The following is a 22,061-nucleotide window of genomic DNA, read 5'->3' as shown; positions in this document are numbered from 1 at the left end:
CCTAAACGTGTAGTGAAATGACGTTGAGATGCATCTCGATACCTCCATCGCTAAGACTTTCAAATGTATGAGGTTGCCTCCTTTAGCAGTGGTGATACCGCTGCCACAACGACGTAAATTTAATGTCAGAATGTCACCTGGAGAAAACTATATGCTCTGATGAAATGTATCACACACAATTCATATTGCATTTTCTGCTATCTTTTCTCTACAATTAATCTAGAAAAAATGTAAAGATTTTACCTAAGATGTTGGAGATAAATTTCAGGAATGCTTTAATTTTTCAGAGTCGGGGCATAGGACTGACGACGTTACAAGGTAGTACACGGCAAACGTCACAGTATACAGGTAACATCACAATTAGGCACATCTGAGCCATCTTACATAATCTGTTTATACCTCATTTTCGATTGGATTTCAATATTATAATAGATAAAGATCGAATCTAGTCAACGCACTTGCGTATTAATACGCAAAAACGATGTTCTAAGGTTAGATAATCCGTAAGGTAGCTAAAGATTCTGAAAGAGTATGAGCTGTGAAGAGATCGACGTTATGAAGCTGCTCTTAAAGACACAATGCCGCCATTACGTGTAAAGAGTCGTATATACCAAATCGTCGGAATAATGCTAAATCTTGGAAGATATTGGTCTTAAACGTCCCTGGGTTCTATTAAAGCCAGATAATATCGACGTTTCATCACATTATGAGCCATATAATGTCTCCCTCGAGCTGAGAATCCCTAACATTTCTCTCATATATGTTCGGATCAATCTGATGTTGATCGGTGAGATCCGTGGGTCAACCGATTTCAGCCGAAAGCTGGAACACAAGATTTGATGACGTCACCGTTGCCAACATTAGAAGCCAACACCACGCTGCGATTATCTTCAGCCCAAGTCATCTTCGCTAGAGAAGGTTCAAATAACCCTATCTACACTTTGGCGGATTGAAAAGCTATAGTTGTGCTTTGTTCTAGCGACATCTATTGGATTTCATGTGTTGCCTCCCTTAGTATGTAATGCCAACTAACCAATAGCGTGGTGCATTGTACATCGGCCCGAAACGGTGGTTGCAGTTGACCTAAAAAGGATACTTTGCAAGTTTAACATCGAAAGTATGACTATGTACAAGAGCAAAGCCATTACAGGTGCATTTAAGTAAAAGTTATTTGTGCGAACACGTACCGACACTAAAAAAATGCTTATTTATTAGTCCAGTCAAGTTGTGTGCTCCCTTTGTCTCGATGACGTAGGAACAGTGAACATCTTAATTTTGATTGAATGCGATGGCAAAACATATTTGTTCGATATGCCAAGGTGTAGATAGGGTTACTGGAACCTTGACTAGCGAAGATGGCAGCGCCCAGCTGATCACCAATATTCACCCGAGTCTTATTTTTAGCTAATGCACGCATTTTCTTTTCACCCCTCCCCACCTCGAATTAATTTGTACACCACGCGCGAATGTTGTTATTATTAGATTAGTCTGTAACGGAATTTGTCGAATGTATCACACCACATCTTTAGGAGCGCTCCCGAAAAGAACAGAATTAGTGCGGAATTTGTCGAATGTATCACACCACATCTTTTGGAGCACCCCGAAAAAGAACAGAATTAGTGCGACATCGTTGACTGAATCAAGGGGTGGCACCTCGTAGTTTTAAACCAAATATTTGAACGTCGTTTAAACCGAACATCTTGATTATATCGGAACGGTTTATGTCAGACAGCTTTTTTGTTGTTGGAACTAATCATTTACTTCTTTCTAACTTTAGTTAGTGAAATGCATGATAAGCGGTGGGCTTTAACTTGTGACATCATGACGTGATATTAACAAAAAATAAATATCAGAACAGTCTTAACGGATACGTCGAGGCCCTTACAACGAGCCAAAACACGAATAGGCTCTTTACTTAACTTCAGTTTTACAATTAGTTTGGAATTATTTGTAGTTTCTATTCGAAATGAAGACATAGTAATTAACACCCGTATCGAAGGCCGGATCAATAACTAAGATTAAATAGGTGTGTAATCAATGGTTTTATTATCAACCTGTCTTTTTCCTCCGAGTAATGAGCCAGAATTTTACCGACAAATATCAACCGGAGGCAAACGATACTGACTTTTTCTGGTTTCGGGCAGCCGCAGAATTATTTTGGGCGGGTGGGGGCATGTAGTGGTCAGCTATTAAGATTTACGGATTTAGGCCAAAACATGTTTAGAGGTGAAATCCAGAGGTGAGGGTCAAGTGACCCGCCGTGTGTGCGGGTGCCCATGATTCTTCTCAAGATTCCTTAGTTACAGCGGAACAAGCGTTAATAACTATGCCGTAGCGTCACTGGATATACAAATGGAGTTCCAACAATATGTTAAGTCCCGTTGTAAATGACTGTAAAAAGAAAATTGGTAACCGCCATGCCGAGTCCCCATCGGAGCCTCTCACATCCCCACCCCAATAGTTCAAACGATATCAGCGGAGTCTCTGATATAAAATTAACTTATGAAATACAAATTTGATGACTGCACAAACGCCATAAATCACACATAATGGGTCCGCTGCCACAGATGCCTCAGAACTCGTGTTCTTAATATTGTGTGCGTTTGTGTGTGATTTGGATATTTTACGTAGCTTTAACAATTTTTCAGTCATATCGCTACGATGTCTGTGTGGCAGTTCATAATGATGTCTAGTACTGGGGCATCATGCCGCAGACATGTAGCGTGATGTCCCACCCAGTCACATTATCCTGACACCAGGCAGACCAGTCCTAACACTTAGACTCTTAATGATGGGCGCCCAGCGAGGCAGCTGTTAGTACCATTTTTACAAGTCTTTGGTATGACTTGGCCGGGGATCGAGCCCACGACCTCCCGCATCCGAGGCGGACGCTCTAACCAATAGGCCACCGGAGCGGTCTTCTTAATCCTGAGATGGAGTGAGACAGATGTAAGAACGAGTGATTGCTGTTATACACGTTTCATTCATAAAACTAATATTCATCCGCACATCTGCTGTTAAAACAAAATTAAATTCTGTTCATGGGTTAATATGTTCATATCAGAAACGTAGAAATCTTAAGCAATTTCTTTTTTTCAGTTACATTTTGGGATTTTATTCATTTATCTAAAATTGATGCAACAAAAATATTATCATAGTAAGGGTAATAAAAATCCGCATTATGATCCTGACTTTCTGATACCGACATGTAAGGGACTTGTAATGAACCGGATTTTCTTATGTTGACAACACTACGTGATGTGGCAATCAAGACTGCATTACAGTGATAATACAATATATTTATTAAATACTGTGAATCGATCTTTTATGAATACCCTTTTGTTTTGATTTTCATTCACATACAAAAGCTAAAATAATTCGAAGCGTTAGAGTGTATGTAATACAGAACCGCTTTCGTGTTTTGCTCTGAGTCGGTGAATAAAAAGAGTTTGAGATAGAGTAAATGAACGACGAGGCCGTCAGGCCAAGACGTATTCATTAGCCACATCAAACTAATTATTTCCCCCAAATGTGTGTGTGTGTGTGTGTGTGTGTGTGTGTGTGTGTGTGTGTGTTTCAGCTGACTTCAATAATTCCTACGTATCAGCCTAGTGAACTTTAGACTATTCTAATATGATTATATAAACCTTGGATTGACGGTCTGAACTTTGAACACCGAGATAACCTGTTTTCATTAAATGCAGTGCATTTAATATACGAACTACATTTTAACCTTGATTTTAAACCTTTCCTGATTAAATTACAAACTGAGTGTTACTGTCATTGATGTGAAGAGAAATTCAAGTGTTTTTACAAATGCAACCGTTTATTATATCAGTGAAATACTTCAACGAAAGGCATTCCATAAACACTATATCCCATCTTCTTGGCCATTTTTGCAAGGCCTTCAGTCTCAATGACATGTTCATAAACATCTTCTGGGAATACAAGTCCTTTTCTATGGCAGTCTGATCTTACTAGTAAGGCGCAGCCGCCGACACCGTCAATTGGCACAACCCTCCCTTCAGCCCGTAGGTCGGGGAGATAAATTCGTGATGTGGGACCATAACCTTCTAATACGAGCTGGTCACGTGACATATGCTTTTGGTCTTCCAGTGATATGTCTGTCTCCCGCCAAATGTTTTTGTCATAATTTCGTTTAAAATTTTTATACCTAAATAAGCAACATGGTGATACAACATCCTTATTTGCAAATAACAGTTGCTGAATCAAATCCTTAGGAAGCTGTGAAATGTCACAGTCAATCCATAACACCCATTTTTCATCTTTTAATCCTCGATGCAGCAACATGTTTCTGGATTTGGCAAGGTGCTTTCGTCTAGCAAACTGCATTGTTCTCTCGTGAATATCTCCCCAGACACCGTGCACCCCTCCGGTGATATTGAAATGAAATGCTTTAGACCTTTTGAATCCATGCATTGTTGTAAGTCGCATGGCAAGCATCTTTGCTATTATAAATGTCCTGTCATCACTGTTATCCTCGCCAAAATATAGTGAAATTAGGTGATGCGGATAGGTAAGTTTTGCCAGCTGAGCTTCGTAAGTTGCTAAATGTTCGGCTGAATTTCTCATTGGTGTGAATATCACAATAGTATCGGTATAGTTTTTATCTGGTAGTTCCAAATGCTGTTCCATAATTTCTTTTGTGAGAGAAGGAACAACGTCAGAATCGGAAATCTTTGGCACTGGAGGTATATAATCCAATACCTTCTCTGGTTCTTGCTCCTCGAATATATCTTTATCAGTACCGTTTTCTGTGAATATTCGGTTATGAGAATGAACACCCTCAAAAACTGGTAAAAACTGCCTTTCTTCATACAATCTCCGCAACCTGTCCTGCGATGACAGAGGGTTGTGTATCTTCCTCACGTCCATGAGTAGTAATATCATTATGAACGTTCCAACCAGATTCAAGGTCAGTAAGCACGTGATCACAGGACCGCTGCAGCATCGCTTTCTAATAGCTGCAACGGAACATGGTGCAGACATTTTATTTACGTTTTGATTTGTCTTTCAGTACAGAAAATAGAATAAACACCATTCAGTGAAATAACTGTTTTGATTTGCTGGTCTGTATAATTTTTCGTTTTTCTGCACACAATAAAGCAAATGTGAAAAAATACAAGGATACACTGATGATAGTCTCTGTAAATTGCGGGAAAAAACCTCCCAGCAGGCAGATTTGTGTTTCTTGTGAGTGTTTGCAAAGCTCGTGTTTGAAAGTGCAATATCCACATAAAAATCCACTGGCATAGAAAATATATGGAATCTTCACTGAGGGATGTCACTATCATAATAAAGTCGCAAACTTATGAATTCAGTGTTGTCTTTTCTGGGAATGAAACGTTTTTGGTCTTCATTACGAACTGTGAAGATGTCCAGATGTTTATAAAAAAATTCCTTTTCTATATTAACAAAGAAACAACTCCATGTCAGTGTGTCGGCTACTCCAGTAGTCCTTCTTACTCTTTACCATCTCTGTTCGCCTTCCTTATTTTCATATACTTCGATTTCTCGAGATGAAGAGCTCTATATCAAAATCAATGAAGAACAGTAGTGTCTGACCCGAAACGAGTCTAATATTATGCTTATTCAGCAGTTTTAATCTTATTTAAAAGAATTTGTTCTATCTAGGTATTGACTTAACTGGTACCGCTGTTTTACTGATATGACAGCCACTTCTCTATCGTGAAAAGCCATACACAATTGTTTTTTCAAGATCAATATTTGCTTTCAGCCATTGTTTTCTACGGCGCATTCTGCACTGAAATTTCAGACATTATTCACACACCGGTAAGAGCTGTCTAAAAGTGTTTGAAATTGCTCACTTAATAAGTTTTAGGGTTATGTCTGCATTGGGTTTAATGGGATATCATTACAATCCTGGCATTACAATGGCACGTAACAGCCGTAAGATTTAAAAAGAACAATTCACATGATTGGGCTTGTTGATTCATTGATATGTCCTTGAGTTCTCCTTGCTCAGGAAACTACGAACTCGGCCTGTAAGGGAAAAAATATATTCTTAATAAATTTTTCAAAAATTAACATGCAAGAATTCTTTGACATTTTTAAGGCACCACTAATGTCTAACGCCATTTTGCATTGACAGTGTATGCTACCTATATAGCCAGATTATGTAATTATGTCATACATGTCTAGAATGAAATAAATATTAATTGATAAGTACAGTAAATAGTTTTATCCTAATAAACTTTTCTTAATAAATATGGTCATACTGACTTTCACGCAATGAAGCTTATTGTCTTTCTCCATATGCTAAGGGAATATATATTTTACACTAACTGAATGTATATTATATAAAACAATAATTGGGTAGTCGACCCCACCCCCAAATTATCTATCTAGATATTTATCGAATGTTAACCATATCTTAGGTCTTAGGTAGCATCCTCTGACAAGTGAGAAAAATGGCCCGACAAGGAAGGTGGTTGCTCAATAGATGCTTCTTTCTACAATTAACATACTTTTTTTCTGTTTAAGATAAGTGGTTACTTAATAAAGGTAACTTTTGTGACAAGCTTGACTATGTATGTATGTATGTATGTATGTATGTATGTATGTATGTATGTATGTATGTATGTATGTATGTTATAGACAATTAAGCATTACTGTGGTCATTTCCCTCAGTCATAACTTATTATAGTAAATGTACGACCATGAAAGGTCAATAATCTCGTTTGTTCTAATATTTCCTATTGAATGTTGGAAATTTCTACTCGCCAGTAATATCAAATACTGCTATTGTGAATACATGTTGCGCACCCCCACCCCCCTCCATCGACTGGTGTGTATTCCCTGGTTTTGACAACTACCGGAGCTCCAAATAAGCCTGGTGTTCAGTGCTATTCATCTTTTGAAGTATTATTTTCTGGACACATTATATAATCTGAAGTCACCATACTCTGCTGCTTCATTTCTCCTAAATGTAAAAATGTAACTCCCCAGACTTTAATTATTGTCATTTTAATAACTCCTTTCGGCATCGCAGTTCATATCGGCTGACGGAAGTAGTATCGTCTCACTAGACTGGCTGTGTCCTTTCTAACAAAAGCTGCAACAATACTTGCATGCAAAGATGAAAGTTCATTCAGAAAAGGTTATGTACGTCATGAATAAACATAGCATGAAATGAGCGGCAAGAACGTTATCAGTCCAAATTGCGTATGACATTTTGCAAGAAATATCGAATACTGGTAACATGTAAAAAGCGTGGGGCACTCCTAACAAAACGTGAGAACTTTACGATCGACATGTTGCTTGTTTTTGAAAATTCAGTAATGTACAAACCTTACATATATTTCTTTTATTTCTGTCTAAAATGTACTGATAATAATGAAAGAAAGTTTGTCACGGTAAAGATGATTTAGTTTATTTATTTCAGTAACAACAGACAGAAATATAGCCCTGACTGGTTCTAAGTTTGTAGTTTTCTCCAAGCTAAATTTCACGTCATAGGACGGGAATATAAAAAGTAAAACAAAAGATTAAAAAATTGTGATGAGCGAGTTTGAATGCAAATTTTAACATTAAAATACAAAAAAAAGTTTTGTAAAAATCAGAACAAGTGGGATGATGCTGCGAGTTTCGAACTAGCGAGCTCTTGTTTGAAAGCTGGGACACAGAACGAAAGACAAATGTAGGTGTTTATAAGTGCGAAGACCTTAACTAGTTCTGCTGACTGTGAACCTCGCCCAATATTTGTTTTAGAAGCATTTTTGTCTGTTAGATGTTAATGTCTGAAAGGTTTTGAAAATCTATAAACAACGTACTTCCAATGATTTATAATGGTATTTGGTTTGGTGCTTTACGGCACAACAACACATATAAGTTATTTAGTGCCGAGGCAAGTAGAGTAAAGTGCCTTCTTGCACAAAGACACACCACCGTAGCTGACGATTCGCCGGGGTAGCTACTAACTTTGAACCAGCACTGTAGCGACTATATATTCAGTCATTTGTGTAGTATTTCTCCTAGATTGTTTACGTTACATGAAAGCGTCTTCCATTAAAACTTACGTTGTACCAGCAATTTTTGACAGAGTTTCATTTAAGAGTTGTATTTGAAACTCTCAGTATTCTGTTATAATTTCTTTTAACATGTCAATAAATTCAACGCCGATCGATAGGTAAAAAGTTTTTTTCTATGAAATGATATGCAGCAGCACTCCGGACAGCGGCAGGTAAAAATGCATGTGACATAACACGGGTAAAACGATCGTGAACTAAAGATGTTACCGGCAGGTAAATGCGTGTGACATAACATGGGTAAAACGACAGTTAATTAAAAATGTCGGCGGTAGCTAAATGCGTGTGACATAACATGGGTAAAACGACAGTGAACTAAAAATGTCAGAGAATGAGAACAATTCTGCTACATAGAAAATATCATATTGTAAAGTCTTAAAAATTGTTTCACTAGCATAAAGGGAGACATAACGTTTATGGGTATGAACCTCTGTCATATTTCGAAAACCGTTGTCGGTTTTACTTGTGATATGCCAGAAGGGCTAATGGGGTAGAATGTTGTTCCTCGTCCGTCGTCCAACGTTCGTCCGTTAGTACGAGGCTGTTATCGCTACGTATCCTAAACTACTTGTACGATTGCCATGACACTTTAAGCACACATATTCATCCCATAATCTAGTCAGTCATAAATGAAAATGGTGCATCCTGGACATGCAGTATGGCCACAACAGCGGCCATTTTGAAAATCTTTGTCATAGCTATTCCTTCTGATGAATGGTAGTATCAGCATGGGGTTTTCACTAGACGACTTCTTATAATGTCTAGCTGATCCTAAATAAACATGATACCCATCTGACATACAATATGGGCACCATGTCTGAATTGAAATTCGTATCAATATTGTTTTTTACTACAAGACATTTTCGATGCTGTGATTCTGACATCTAATATGACCGCAGTATTGACAATCTTGTTATCGCTACACCTCAGTGGAAAGTAATGTCTGCACGCAGTTCCATCGTAAGACTTATTATATATCAAATTGGTTCTAAATTAAAATGGTGCCGAATAACCTCCAATATGGTTGCCATGGTAGACATTTTTGAAAATCTGAAAATTTAGCGTCGTTAATCCTCCTGAATGGATTGTCATATTGACGGATTTATCTTTTATATTGCTAAACATGGTTTCAACACTGAGTAGTTAACAATTTCAGGTCATTCGTTTTGGCCAGTCGAGCCTGTTTGAGCCGCTAGTTGTAAATATTAATTTTAAGAAATATTTTAATTATTGCTTCAGAAAATGTCACTTTAGATTATGTAAATCACATGATGTAGAATTTTCAAAACATAAGTTGCAAAATGAAAAGAAATCACGGAAATAATTCGCATGGTTTATCAAGTGCCATCATAAAAGCTGCAATAAAAGTTTTGGCAATAAATCAACATTAGTAGTAATAGTTTCAAAGCACACCGTCCAAAATTTCAAGATATGCAAATTAATTGTTGTTTTAAGGCACTGTCCTAAGTACACGATATATGTATATTGATTCTTTGCTATACGCAGATTTTCCAGCGGCCGTAGTTATTCCTACTTTTCTACTTTTTGTCCGACTCTTTATTTTTCCTAAGTTATTTTTTATTTTATGTTTTATGTTGAAAGTCGGTTACACTAAATATGTACGACCCTATCGTTGTAAGTTGACATGGTCTCTATGACATGGAGCAGGGTTTTACGAATGTCTAAGCAAGCTGGAATAAAAAGACCAGCAGGAACGAATTTACGACGGTAAGTCAAATAAAGGTTTTATTTTTTTCAGTAATTTACAAAAATCTCATCATTTTGCTTTTAAAATATCCCCATTCTTCGAAAATTCGTCCCTCCTTTTTCTTGAAACGAATCAAGCCTTCTGTATTCACACTTGTGTACATACGGTCACTGGACAGACTGCAGAAATAGTTGTAATCAGTTTATCTAAGATTTATCATGCATTTCATTCATCCACAGTAAAAATAGCAGCATCACTTTCTTCATCCGTTGTAGATACCCGTATGTAACGATGTGACGATGTTGAGGAAAAGATAACTTGGCAGGTACAAATTGAGCACAACTACTTTTTGCTGGGATTCTACCGATTATAAATAAATCATTCGACCAAGAGAAAGGTGTTTTCCAATCAATAGGTGATATACTGGCGCTTCATTAAACTAACCGATCCAAACCTTGATGAGCTGTATTGATTTTAGTGATGAGAAAAATTTCGTTTTCTAACTTCAGCTTCATCTGTTGACTTCCCATCCTAGATAGGAACCGTTGGTGCAAATAATCCACTTTAGCTTAAATAGTCCAAATACCGTGGATAAAGCATGAAAACTTCAAGCACACTTAAAGTGAACCACTTGCCTACCCGTTATCTCTAGATATTACACTGGTTTATACATGATGATGAAAGATTTCTTTGCAATGATTCATTCATAAAGTGAATGATATTTTAAGATATCATGGTTCAGAAAATGGGCAAGTTTTTGGACGTTTATGACTTCAACGACTGCTTTGCTATACAATATTAGCAAAAACGAATCATTGTTCATTGTGTAACAATTACAATTTCTGTAGCACCATGTATCTAAGACTAACAAAAGTTATATGGGTGGCCGAGTGGGCTAAGGCGCATGCCTACACAGATTACTGCTACCTCACCTATGTCCGCGTGGGGTCGAGTGTGTGTGAGAAAGTTTGCAAGTAGCTACCCGTGGTGCTTGCTATTGTTTTTTCTTCACAGCATATACTGGTCGTCATGTATTTCCTATAATGTGCTGAAAATGGCGTTAAACCCATAAAACAAACTTGACCTAATGACATAGAAATAATCTTCCCTAATGACAGAAATAACCTTGCCGTGCGGTGTTTGAGATAGGTCTGGTTAACTTGCCTGTCTCGGGTATATGTACCTGTTAATGTACATAAATACATATTTTACCGCAGTCTCCTGTCAATCTTGGAACAATATTATCATACATCGATGTAAGGATAAAGTTCAGTGTACATACCGTCTATACGCATAATACGAGCAAAACTTAAGATAACATAGACCTTGATATGCGCCAAAAGAACAGGGTCCATGTTGTTTTCTACTAATTACTTTCAACAAACTACATCTACCCATATCTGCCAGTGCATTATACGACGACAGATCTGGATCTATGTAGCTTGCCACTGGAATTGTTTTATAAGCGAGCAAATACGGTAGATATACACACCTGATTTTGCTGGTTGTGAAGTAGACGGTATGGCGAACATTTGCGGGTTGACCTAGTCATAAGCGCTGTAGGAAAAGAAGACTTGAAGCGTGTGAGTCTATTTTATTTTCTTGAGGGTGTTCGTGTGATTTGGATTTTTAAAGCAATTTAGCGATGGACTTTTTCGGTTCTATCGCGACGATGTTTGATTTCTGCAGTGAGGCATTTTATAGTGACGTCTAGCACTGGGGCATGAAGCCGCTGACATGAATCATCATGTCCTACCCAGTCACATTATCCTTACACCAGGCCGGCTAGTCTTAACATTAAGTGCTTGATGCTGAGCGCCTAGCGAGGTAGCTGCAACTACAATTTTTATAAGTCTTTAATATGACTGCCGAGATTCGAACCCGCGATCTCCTGTGTTAGAAGCGGACGCTTTAACCACTTAGGCCACCGAAGCGGTTATTTTCTTGAGGGAACATACTCGATACAAAAAAACTCAACTACGCGTTGAACACTTATCATTAAGGTTTGTTTTTTTGGGGGTGGGGATGGGGGGAGTGTAGCGTGTTTTCCCCCCGTTAAGATTCAGTCTAATTCGTGTTTGTGGAGTTTGGATTTCAGATACCCGGCAAACGTAAAGACAATCACGTTATAAAATCTTCGACTCTGAGGCCAATGCCCGAAAATAATTGGCGCCATCTGCTTACAAAGCAATAGGTGCAAACCAGAAAATTGTCGCTGTATTTCCCCTTTAAATATGACTAAAATTATTACCATTTTAAAATCTGGATAAGACAGAGTTGCTTACTGTTAATTAAATGTTCACAGTGTCGGACTTTGGACATTGACAGAGACAATGTCTTTCAACACTCCGTTTGTCACAAGCTCTACCATAGTTAAAATAATTGAACCAGTGGACTTTACGAGAAATGCTCATGGTTGTCTATCTTGTCTCATGACGTGTAAGTCACCACTGTATTTAACCTGTTTCATGCAAAATCATAACAAACTGAATTAATAGATATGATTTCATAAGGCTATAAATTTTAGTACTAGTCAACTGATATATTTGACAATACAATGGCATTATTTTTCCTGGCGTTTTTCTTCGAGACATATGAAAATAAAGGAACGATATCGAGTTGTGTAAATTTAAAGAAAGTTTTCCAGTTTTGGTATTTATTGATCGGTGTTGATAAGTTGCAAAAGAGATTACATTTCAGAAATAAGCACTTAAAGAAAAGAAGGTCGTCATTCAAACTTCGTTGATTGCGATTTTTGTATGTTGAAGGATCCACGCCGAGATCATGCTGTAATTTCTTTAACTCCTCACATTTTGAACAGATATAAAAGGGGTTCCTGCAGACTTAGCAAAACCGAATTCCATGACTTTTCCAAAACTTTTTCAAGGTCATTTCACAAAACTCAAGAACCACACAAAGTCCAGAATAACTATGAAATGAAGCCGTTTATCAATCGTAATTGCTATGCTCGAATAATTTTTTTTTAATCGATGCTTGGCGCTCAGTGAAATTTAGTTATCAATTGTTTGTACTCAATTGTCAGAAATTCCTGACTTTTCCGAAACATTGCATTGTTTTGAGAAATCCCACGCTTTTCAAGGACCTTGATATTTTTTTTGAATTCCAAAACTTTTTTCAGGATTCTAGTACCCACGGGAACCATATATAAAGTGGTTTGGTTTGGTTCTATGTTTAACGCCCCTTTTCAACAAATGATAGGCTATACATGGCGCCCAGTATATTTAGTGGGAGAAGAACCCGGGGAAATCCACCGACCCATGACCCATGGGAAGCTACTAGAAAACTTCCTCATATACCCACTTTGGTGGAGCCGAGACTTACACGCGGACGGAGATGAGATGTGTGATATGTAAAGGCGAGTGCCTTAGACCACTCTGCCACCCGGGGTCAGATATAAATGATACGTTTATCTGAATCAGTAATATAAAGGAGAATAATCTCTTAAAAACTTCAGCCTGAAATTCAAAAGACATTTCCTGGGAAACGCTTTCAGTGATCAACTCTTTGTTGTAATTTCCAAGTCTCGGATAAGACATTTTGTGGTTAATGTCATTTAGTCTAATAAGGTGTATTTAGCATCGTAAAACGTTAGCTTTCTAAGTTTTATTTTGTAGGAATGAAGCGATTACACTCACCCATTCTGACAGTCTTATGCTGGACGTTCTATATTCGCAACAGAACCTCGTGTGACTTTCTGAACGTGATTCGTTTTTTGTTGCATGCTCATTTCAGGCGATGATATTGGGCGACGGTGATATAGGATATACAGTTTGTGATTTTTTTCCGAATGAGCAAACATGTCGGTCGATTGGAATGAGAACAATGACTGACAACTGTTAATGTTATTGATTCTTGCCACGGTGAGGACAAATGTTACGCTGATATTTAATTAACGCGTACAAGTAAATTATATGTAGATATAATTCCATCAGAAAAGTCTCAAAATAATATAACACGTCAGTCTATCGAGGGTCGGATTAAGGGGAAATGGGGCACAGGGGTACGTGTTTAAATAAACCAGATACAGATCTAAACCCTCTAATACTTAGCCAAATATTGTTGTAATAAGTATACACATAAAGGACAGCTTAAAGACTGTTTTGAGGATGTATTTGTAGACCTGTAAGGGCCCCCTTATCTTAAATGTCCCCCCCCCCCCGCCTTAATCCGGGCCTGAACCAGTCCGCCCGTCTGTGACTCCTTATTTGCTACACCAAACTTGGTAATATGTTTGTTCATAAAGTGGCACTACTTTTACAGGGGAAAGTATTAATGTGTAAGAATATATTTAAAACAATTTGCGTACGCAGATATAAAGAAAGATCACGTGGGAGTCTTGATAGATTTGGGATAGACCCGTATGTCATGGTCCATGGTTGCGAGCACTGGAGATGGGTAAATGAAATCTGTGTGAGAAACAGTCTCTCTTATTTTATCTCAGATTAAAAGGTTTTTCAATCATCATAATGTAAAGATCGAATTGTTGTCAAAAAAGATACTTTTTTTTTGTCGTGAATTTCAGCTGCCTTTTTCTGGTGCTCACTAATGTAAATTGCATGAAAGAAGAAAGGACGGTAAATCAACATTAGCGTTTCATTATGTATACCTCCTACTCACAATTCTAAGGCCATACAGAGAATGCAAGCATGGAAAAAGCGTGTATATTTTAAAGTTAAGTGAATACCAAAGCCTTATTTATTCTCCTAAAACCGAAATATTTCTGATTTTTACAAGAAAATATAAATCGCCTGTCGTTTGATTTTGAGACGCATGCGCAAACTTAAGTATAATTCTGGCATAGAATTGCATGATTTATTAAAATCCGTCACAAGTATTACACCAAGATAACAAACAGTGTTACTCATACAAGTATGAATAGAATAACGTCAAGAGTAAAACGAAGTGGAAGTGATTCAGATCTACCTTTTAGTCTGAAAATTTAATACATGGAAACCTTTTAAATCTTGAATAAATAGTTGAAAAATTCCTCAAATTGAGGAAATCGTAACAGTGTATTTTAAATAGCAAATGAAAAGAACTGCACAAGTAATATGAAAGATGTTTTAAAACTTAGAAATTTTGTTATGTTCATTGAAAGTGTGGCCTGAACAATAACTTGAAAATGTTAAGATATGAGGAAAAAGAAATTGATTTTAATAATCAGGGTACTATTCTGATCACAACATGCGTGTGCACTGATTTTTTTCTCTGCGCAAACTTTCACAGTTAGTACAATTTAACCTTGTGTCTCTTTAAGATTTCTCAGAACACGTGTATACGTCTACCGTACACATAACATGATCTTTAGCTTTGACAAAACAAATGATACAAGTCAGTGAACGTGATGTTAATTGGAAAAGATGACAATCTCGACAAGAAAAAATAGGGCACATCTACAGTTTCCAGGGATTCTAACGATTATAATTAACGAAGAGAATGACGACTTCCTGTCCATATGTTATATTGGTGCGTCATTGAAGTAATTCATCCAAATTTTGTGAATTCATTTTATTCTACCGAGAAGGATAGGTAATTTACCAGCTGCAATGTCATACGAGTCAGTTTACCAACTACCAAACGTTTGGACAGTTGTAGTAAAATTCTAGCAAAGTTCAGATACAGTGTTTAAACAAGAAATAGTTCTGTCTAAGTTAAAGCTCGTTTCTAATTATACAATACCATATTCAGGTTAATGAGACGATGTCTCGATAGACTGCGTAATTGGAGGAACCCGGAAGACATTGTTTTTGTCAAACGAATGGTTGTCATTGGTTGAAGAGGGTTTTAATGACTAATATATTAACTGACCCGAATATTCATTGTGTAGATCCTTTTATCTCACTGGCTCACTGGCTGAAGAAGAGTGCGAGTGGTTCATGACCCCACCCCACCCGTCCTTTTTCTTCTTTTAGCCTAAAAAAGCACAAGTTACACTAAGGTGTGTGTGTGTGTGATTTGGATTTTTAACGTGGCTTTAACAATTTTTCAGTCATATCGCTACGATGTCTGCAGTGTGGCAGTTTGTAGTGATGTCTAGCAATGTGGCATCATGCCGCAGACATGTAGCATGATGTCCCACCCATTCGTATTATCCTGACACCAGGCCGACCAGTCCTAACACTAACTCTTAATGCTGAGCGCCAAGCGAGGCAACTGTTAGTACCATTTTTGTAAGTCTTTGATATGACTCGGCCGGGGATCGAACCCACGTTCTCCCACATCCGAGGCGGACGCTCGAACCACTAGGCCACCGGAGTGGTTGTTACACTAAGGAAGGGCAATATTGTCATTTTAAGTAAAACTAAAATCTTTTTCTCAAATTCAACCGGTAGAAGAAAAAAATATGGACCCGCACCGACTCTAATGACAGAAGTCCATAGCTCTTACCCTTGATTTCTCAGTAATGTAGGGAAATTATGGCCGATATTGAACAGAATGATCAAGTAGCAAAGTTAACCCAGTTTATGTTATTCAGACGATTTGCGGAAAACTAAATTAAAACATGTATTACGAGAAACACTGCCAGGAATCTCAGCACACAAAAGGACATGATGTGCAAATATTAATAATTTAGAATAATATAATCATCCAATTAGCAATGGTTTTTCCACTGAATTCGACATACGGAAGTTTAAAAGGATGAAAATATGTCCATTAAAATGCAATATTAAGAAAACGAAATGTCCATTTTATACTAAACGCTTTAGATTTGCATTTTTCAGCTGTGTCCCATTATCAGTATGCAGCAAACACTAACAGCGGAAAGTATTTCATAACAATCAGAACTTGTACTTTCAAGGTTGCTTTCTATCTCATTAGCAATTTATTAAATGACTGATGTCGTTAAGTACTTATTAAAAAGAATGCACGTGATGTATTATGAATCCTCTTAACCACTGTGAAATAATTATGACCTGTACCGAGTAATTACTTACTGTATAGTACATACATACATACATACACGCACGCACGCACGCACGCACGCACACGCACACACACACACACACACTTATCAAGAAAGCTAAATTATGTCAACCAGGGCCGCTAACATCCATCATCATCATTGGCGGCTCAGTCTCGGGAGACCATGCGAGTAGCGCCCTTGGACTGTCGTCTGTCTCTGGAATTTTGGCATAGTCTGCTGTGGCTGTGCAGGCATATGCCCGAGTGGCAGTCCCTATTGCAGTTGGTGCAGACGTACTGGGTAGTCTGAGTAACTGGGGTTTCTGCCGCACTCTTTTCTTTCTCTCTTGTTTCTCTGCTGCCAGCTGGCCTCTCCTCACATCAGCGACTGCTATGCCTTTGCGGACCGTCATTATCCAGGTGTCTCGGTCTTCAGCCTGCACTTTCCAGCCGTCCGATGAAATGTCGCATGCCTGTAGTTCCCTCTTGCACACATCCTTGAAATGGAGTAAGGGGCGGCCGACTCATCTGGTGCCAGTGGCCAGCTGTCCATATAGGATGTCCTTTGGCAGCCTCCCATACTCTATGTGTCGGACGTGTCCCAGCCATCGAAGGTGGCGTTTGCTCAGCAGGGAGTACATGCTGGGGATGCTTGCACGCTGCAGGATCTCTCTGTGTGGGGCGCGGTCTTGCCAGCTGATTTTCAGGGTGCGTTTTAGGCACCGTATATGGTAGGAGTTGAGCCGGAGCTCTTGCCTCATGTAGGTACTCCGGGTCTCACTTCCATACTGTAGGGTGTTGAGAACGCAAGCCTGGTAGACTTGGATCTTGGTGTGTCCTGTCAGCGCGTTGTTTTCCCACACCCTCTTCATTAGTCGGGCCATGATGGTGTTTGCCGTTCCAAGTCTTCTGTCAGCTCCACATCGAGCGAGAGAGTGTTGCTGATGGTTGATCCCAAGTAAGTAAAGTTGTTGACTGCTTCCTGGGTGACACCGTCAATTTTGATGGATGGGGTAGTTGTGGCATCTTGCGCGCTGATGTTTGTCTTGTTCAGGCTGATGGTGAGCCCGAACTGCTTGCAGACATCAGCGAAACGGTCTCCCGGTCACTGGAGGACATCCTCTGTGTGGGTCACCAGGGCTGCCAACATCCACCCCTATATCAATCAATCTTATTTTCTCCAAGCATATACAAATATCCAGTTTGTTGTATTCAAGCCATGATAAAAGTAACACAGAACACACACTTTCTGTTTGTACTTAACGTGTTAGGCATACGGATATTAACCCGTGGCAGACATGTGCTCTTATTTAAAGGGATGATACATTTCACCAATTCTACACTGAAAAAAAAATTTCTTTTCTTTTTTTATGTACGTAGGATTATAATTTAATTTCCATAAATGGTTGATTAAAACGATATAAGATCACTCCTTGTGTTTGTCTGTTACATCACCCCACCCCATCCCTCTGGCACTTTTCTTAAATACACTTTCATCAATGTTTATCATGGAATTGTGTTATTTGTAACTTGCAAAGTGAGGCGACACTTAACAGTCCATCATCATTGTCATGCCTTGAACGCGCATTTTGTACATGGCAAGAGGTCATCGCAGACAAATCATTGCGAAATTCGTGTTTCTATGGCATAACCACCGTTGTATGGAGGAAAACAGGTTGTGCAAGTTCAGTTACAGTTTGAACGATACATGTGGAGGAATTTTTTTTTAAATTGATGCCTACTTTTTTATTGTGAGTTCCTTTTGGGGTATGTTTTATGTTTGTGAGGGGGGGTTGGGGTTGGGTTGGCTGGCGGTGGTTGGGTGGACATACAACTTTGAATAAGATACAAAACGGCAGATATATTTATAGTTGATGGAAAAAGAAAGTAGTTCCAAGGTCATATCACCACTGACGATAAATGTGGTATCCGACTGATTATCAGTATGTCATTATGAAATATATAATAAAACTGCTTTCATATATTACCACCAATTAAGTCAGAAACTATGTAATCGACTGAAATAATGCTCAAACATTCTAATTTGACAGCATGATGAAACATGTGAAAATCTGCACAGCGTTTAAATTGCTGAGCGTAATGTATCGCTAGCCTTCACTTTCCCACATCTTTTAGTGTCCAACGCGCTGGTAATTTCGGTGAATTAAATTAATTTTGTATTGGCATAACAAATACCACTTCAAGTGACGCATATCGTTGCATGATTTGATCGAAACATAATCCTGCATAAGTTTGTACTGATTAGAGATTTGGTTGCAGTGACTTACAAATACGTGTAAACTCGGCGTTATTTATTTACCTGAAGGCTACCGATCTTCCTGTCAGTGATAGTCGTCTACCTGGACGAGTTCCTCATGAATGTGTACCTGTCATACAATACATGTTTTTAACACCGCCGTAATAATGAAATAATGAGGAAATGTACATACCACTGCCATTCTTTCTTATTCAGCCATTCATTTTGCAGCTTAAACAGCAGTCTTGTTTCCATGTTAAAACCACATTCTTACACCTGTTCAAGGACAGTTCACCACATTATGTATACACGGCTATCCAAACCTGACCTTACGGGATGTGTTGTCAGCTGTGGAAGGAATATATTTGCAAGGTCAGCCTTGCCGTCAAGCGCTTTATGCAGGGACGAAATGAAGCGTGCGAGTCGATTTTGAGTTGTATTTAGTGTTAAGGAAAATATTTGATAAAGACCTGTTGTATAATATGCAGTGATCGATTATCAGTATGCACTATTCCGATGGGAGCAGACTAAATTTTATTGTCGAGTTCAAATACCTGTTGACATAATTTGCTTTATCGAACGACAATCACATTATAAGGGTTGCCGCTCTGGGGTTCATGTGGGGTAACAAACGTGTGGAGCATTTCCTTTGTGCGTTAAATTTATATAAACAAACTTCTTTTTTTTAATGAGAATTTGAATTTTTACTTATTAACGGGTGTTAAGGGCCTTGCATAGAGATATTTTCCGTCCGTCCGTTCGCCTTGTAACCAATAGATAAGAGCAACTCTTGCACATAAGTGAATACAATTTGGTATTTGTATTTCCTATGACGCGTAGACGTGTCTTTTAAGGATTTCATCTTTTGCATTATATATATATATATATATATATATATATATATATATATATATATATATATATATATATATATATATATATATATATATATATAAACTACAGTTCTATGTGACCAGAATTGATGAGCATTTGTTATTAGGAAAGCCTGGTGTGTATATTCCCTCATAGATCTAAATGTGGCTGAGTTTACGACACTATTACAGCAGATCTTTATAAACATTTATAAACATTCGTTTTGAAACATCATAATCTTAACAGTTTAATAACGTTATGTTTTTGAATAATCATGATCAAGTCTATATTTATCAGTATATATATCCTTGACGCAAGCTTCCCTGTAGAGAAACCCATATGAGCATTTTCTATATTTACATGTTGAAAACGTGTTTTCAGTTCCGCACCAAAGTATCAGGTGCTAATTTCAGTATAGGTTTTCCAACCCCAGGTCTGTAAAAGGAATGAAATTCCATTAATGAAACAGTCTGTTTGTCAGATTAAAAAAATAAACGCTATAAAGAATAATGTCAATAAAATGTTGCTTTTATTATCAACTAATCCTGGCCATCCAAACACACGTTCATACCCACACCCACGTTCATACCCACACCCACACACCCATATATATATATATATATATATATATATATATATATATATATATATATATATATATATATATATATATATATAGTATTATTCTATTTCATGTTCACCCATTGTAGACTCTTTGATACAATGAATGCCTTGAGTCCTAATAGTTTGCTGTGTTAGTTTCAGTGTTGATTGAGTTATATCCCCTTTACTATTAGTATTAAATCTGCACCACAGCAGATCTTTATAATCAGCATAGTGTGGGGACCTTTCAGCAAATTCTGATCCAGTTTGTTGTGTATATTGTATCAAGGACATAGGTGTGCCATTTTATGAGTTTGCCTTAATTTTGTTTTGAATAGAATTATGACCCTTGGAATTATGACTCTTGGCATTTAGTATGTTCAAATACCTGTTGACATAATTTGCCTTCATACGTGATGTTGCTTGCGTGATAGCGCCATAACCATTTAACATATTCTAATGCAATTTGGTATGAATTTTGTTTAATACACTTGCATGTATCTATATGGGTTTGGTCATTTTTGATGCCAGATTGTTCGTCCTTCTGACTTTGGTTTCTACAAGGTAAATTCACAAACAAGTGTTGGTCTTGAACCATATTAGCATATAGCTTCCAATCTGTGCGGCCTTGTCCAACTTTGGTTTTCAGCGAATCACTAAATCATTTACGTGAGGTATGGCCCCTGACTGACCAGCATGTTCAGTTTTATTACCGCAGCAAAACGTTAATAAGCTTCCTTTGATTTCATTCATATCTCGATTTAAACTTGAAAGATTTATTTTCAGTTGTTCCGCGTTATCGCTTAGATGAGTTGTTCTCCGCGGCTTGTCTCTAACGGAACCGCGTTAACCTAATTGGTAGAGCGACGGACTCGCAAATCAAAGGTCGCGGGTTTGATACCTGCCCAGGTCAGCTTGTTCTGTTTGCTTTTTGGGAAATACGCATAGCTCACATTACCACAGCATGTTATAGCCAATAATGTGTTAAAAAGGTCGTTAAAACCTACAAAAAGAAACAAATATTTAGTAATATTACTTACAGATATAGTATGTCAGTCAGTATAATAATGATACCTTTATTGACTTTGGTTGCCAGCAATCCGCGTCATAATCTATACGTTATGTCCCCCGATTCCTTATTTTATTTTGCAGCATATGTTCTTTCGCTGAAGATTCCACTCCACCTTTTCATAGTTAGCATAGCGTTCGAATGTAAAACTATGGAATCAAAATGAACATCAAGTTTTAGAAAGCAGAAAAGCATACCAACTGATACGAATTTTCTTAAAATTTCGCATAGTGAAAGAAAACGTAAGACTATTCAGTCTCCATACGAGTGTACTCACATTAGACTACCCCGAAACTGGTACCTACACAGAGGTGAGATAGCAGCGATCGGTAAAGGTGTGTGCTTTAGACCACTCGGTCACCTGTGGCCCGTATATAATTGTGTAAGAATGGTTTCAATATCTATTATCAATGGGAGGTTGCAAATATTTAAAGGAAAATCCCTAGCAATTAACTCTTAAACCTTACTGCGCCTAGAGTCCACTTCTCGAGCAAAAGGAGTGTAAGACTAATTCATTTTCTCACAAATCATTTTACTTTATGTGCGATCTTTCACCTG

General features: G+C 37.9%; 2 protein-coding genes across 3 annotated transcripts in view; one reads left to right on the top strand and one right to left on the bottom strand.

The window, feature by feature from the left end:
• Window positions 1-22,061, top strand: part of LOC149775897 (putative methyltransferase DDB_G0268948) — a 46,729-nt gene that overhangs the window by 5,248 nt on the left and 19,420 nt on the right. Inside the window, exon 2 of one of the 2 annotated variants that reach the window (XM_089942936.1) lies at window positions 288-348. The gene's annotated coding sequence lies outside the window, so the exon portion shown is untranslated. Of the gene's footprint in view, window positions 1-287; window positions 349-11,217; window positions 11,361-22,061 lie in introns of those variants that run through there. The other variant, XM_089942937.1, reaches the window with a different exon arrangement.
• LOC149775898 (uncharacterized) lies at window positions 3,285-19,398 on the bottom strand. Its single transcript, XM_089942935.1, has 2 exons — window positions 19,152-19,398; window positions 3,285-6,024 (listed from the first exon to the last, which is right to left on the bottom strand). The coding sequence occupies exon 2, from the start codon at window positions 5,008-5,010 to the stop codon at window positions 3,835-3,837; it is 1,176 nt and encodes a 391-aa protein (XP_089799061.1). The 5' UTR covers window positions 5,011-6,024; window positions 19,152-19,398; the 3' UTR covers window positions 3,285-3,834.

This window comes from Sinohyriopsis cumingii, chromosome 19 (assembly GCF_028554795.1).
Source record: "Sinohyriopsis cumingii isolate HCF-2022 chromosome 19, ASM2855479v2, whole genome shotgun sequence".
Taxonomy (NCBI): Eukaryota; Metazoa; Mollusca; class Bivalvia; order Unionida; family Unionidae; genus Sinohyriopsis; species Sinohyriopsis cumingii.
The sequence above is the reverse complement of the archived record's forward strand: the minus strand, read 5'-3'. Positions and strand labels throughout refer to the sequence as shown.

Excerpts from the sequence above, each read along its gene's own strand:
- LOC149775898 (XM_089942935.1), bottom strand. The coding sequence starts at position 5,010 with ATGTCTGCACCATGTTCCGTTGCAGCTATTAGAAAGCGATGCTGCAGC.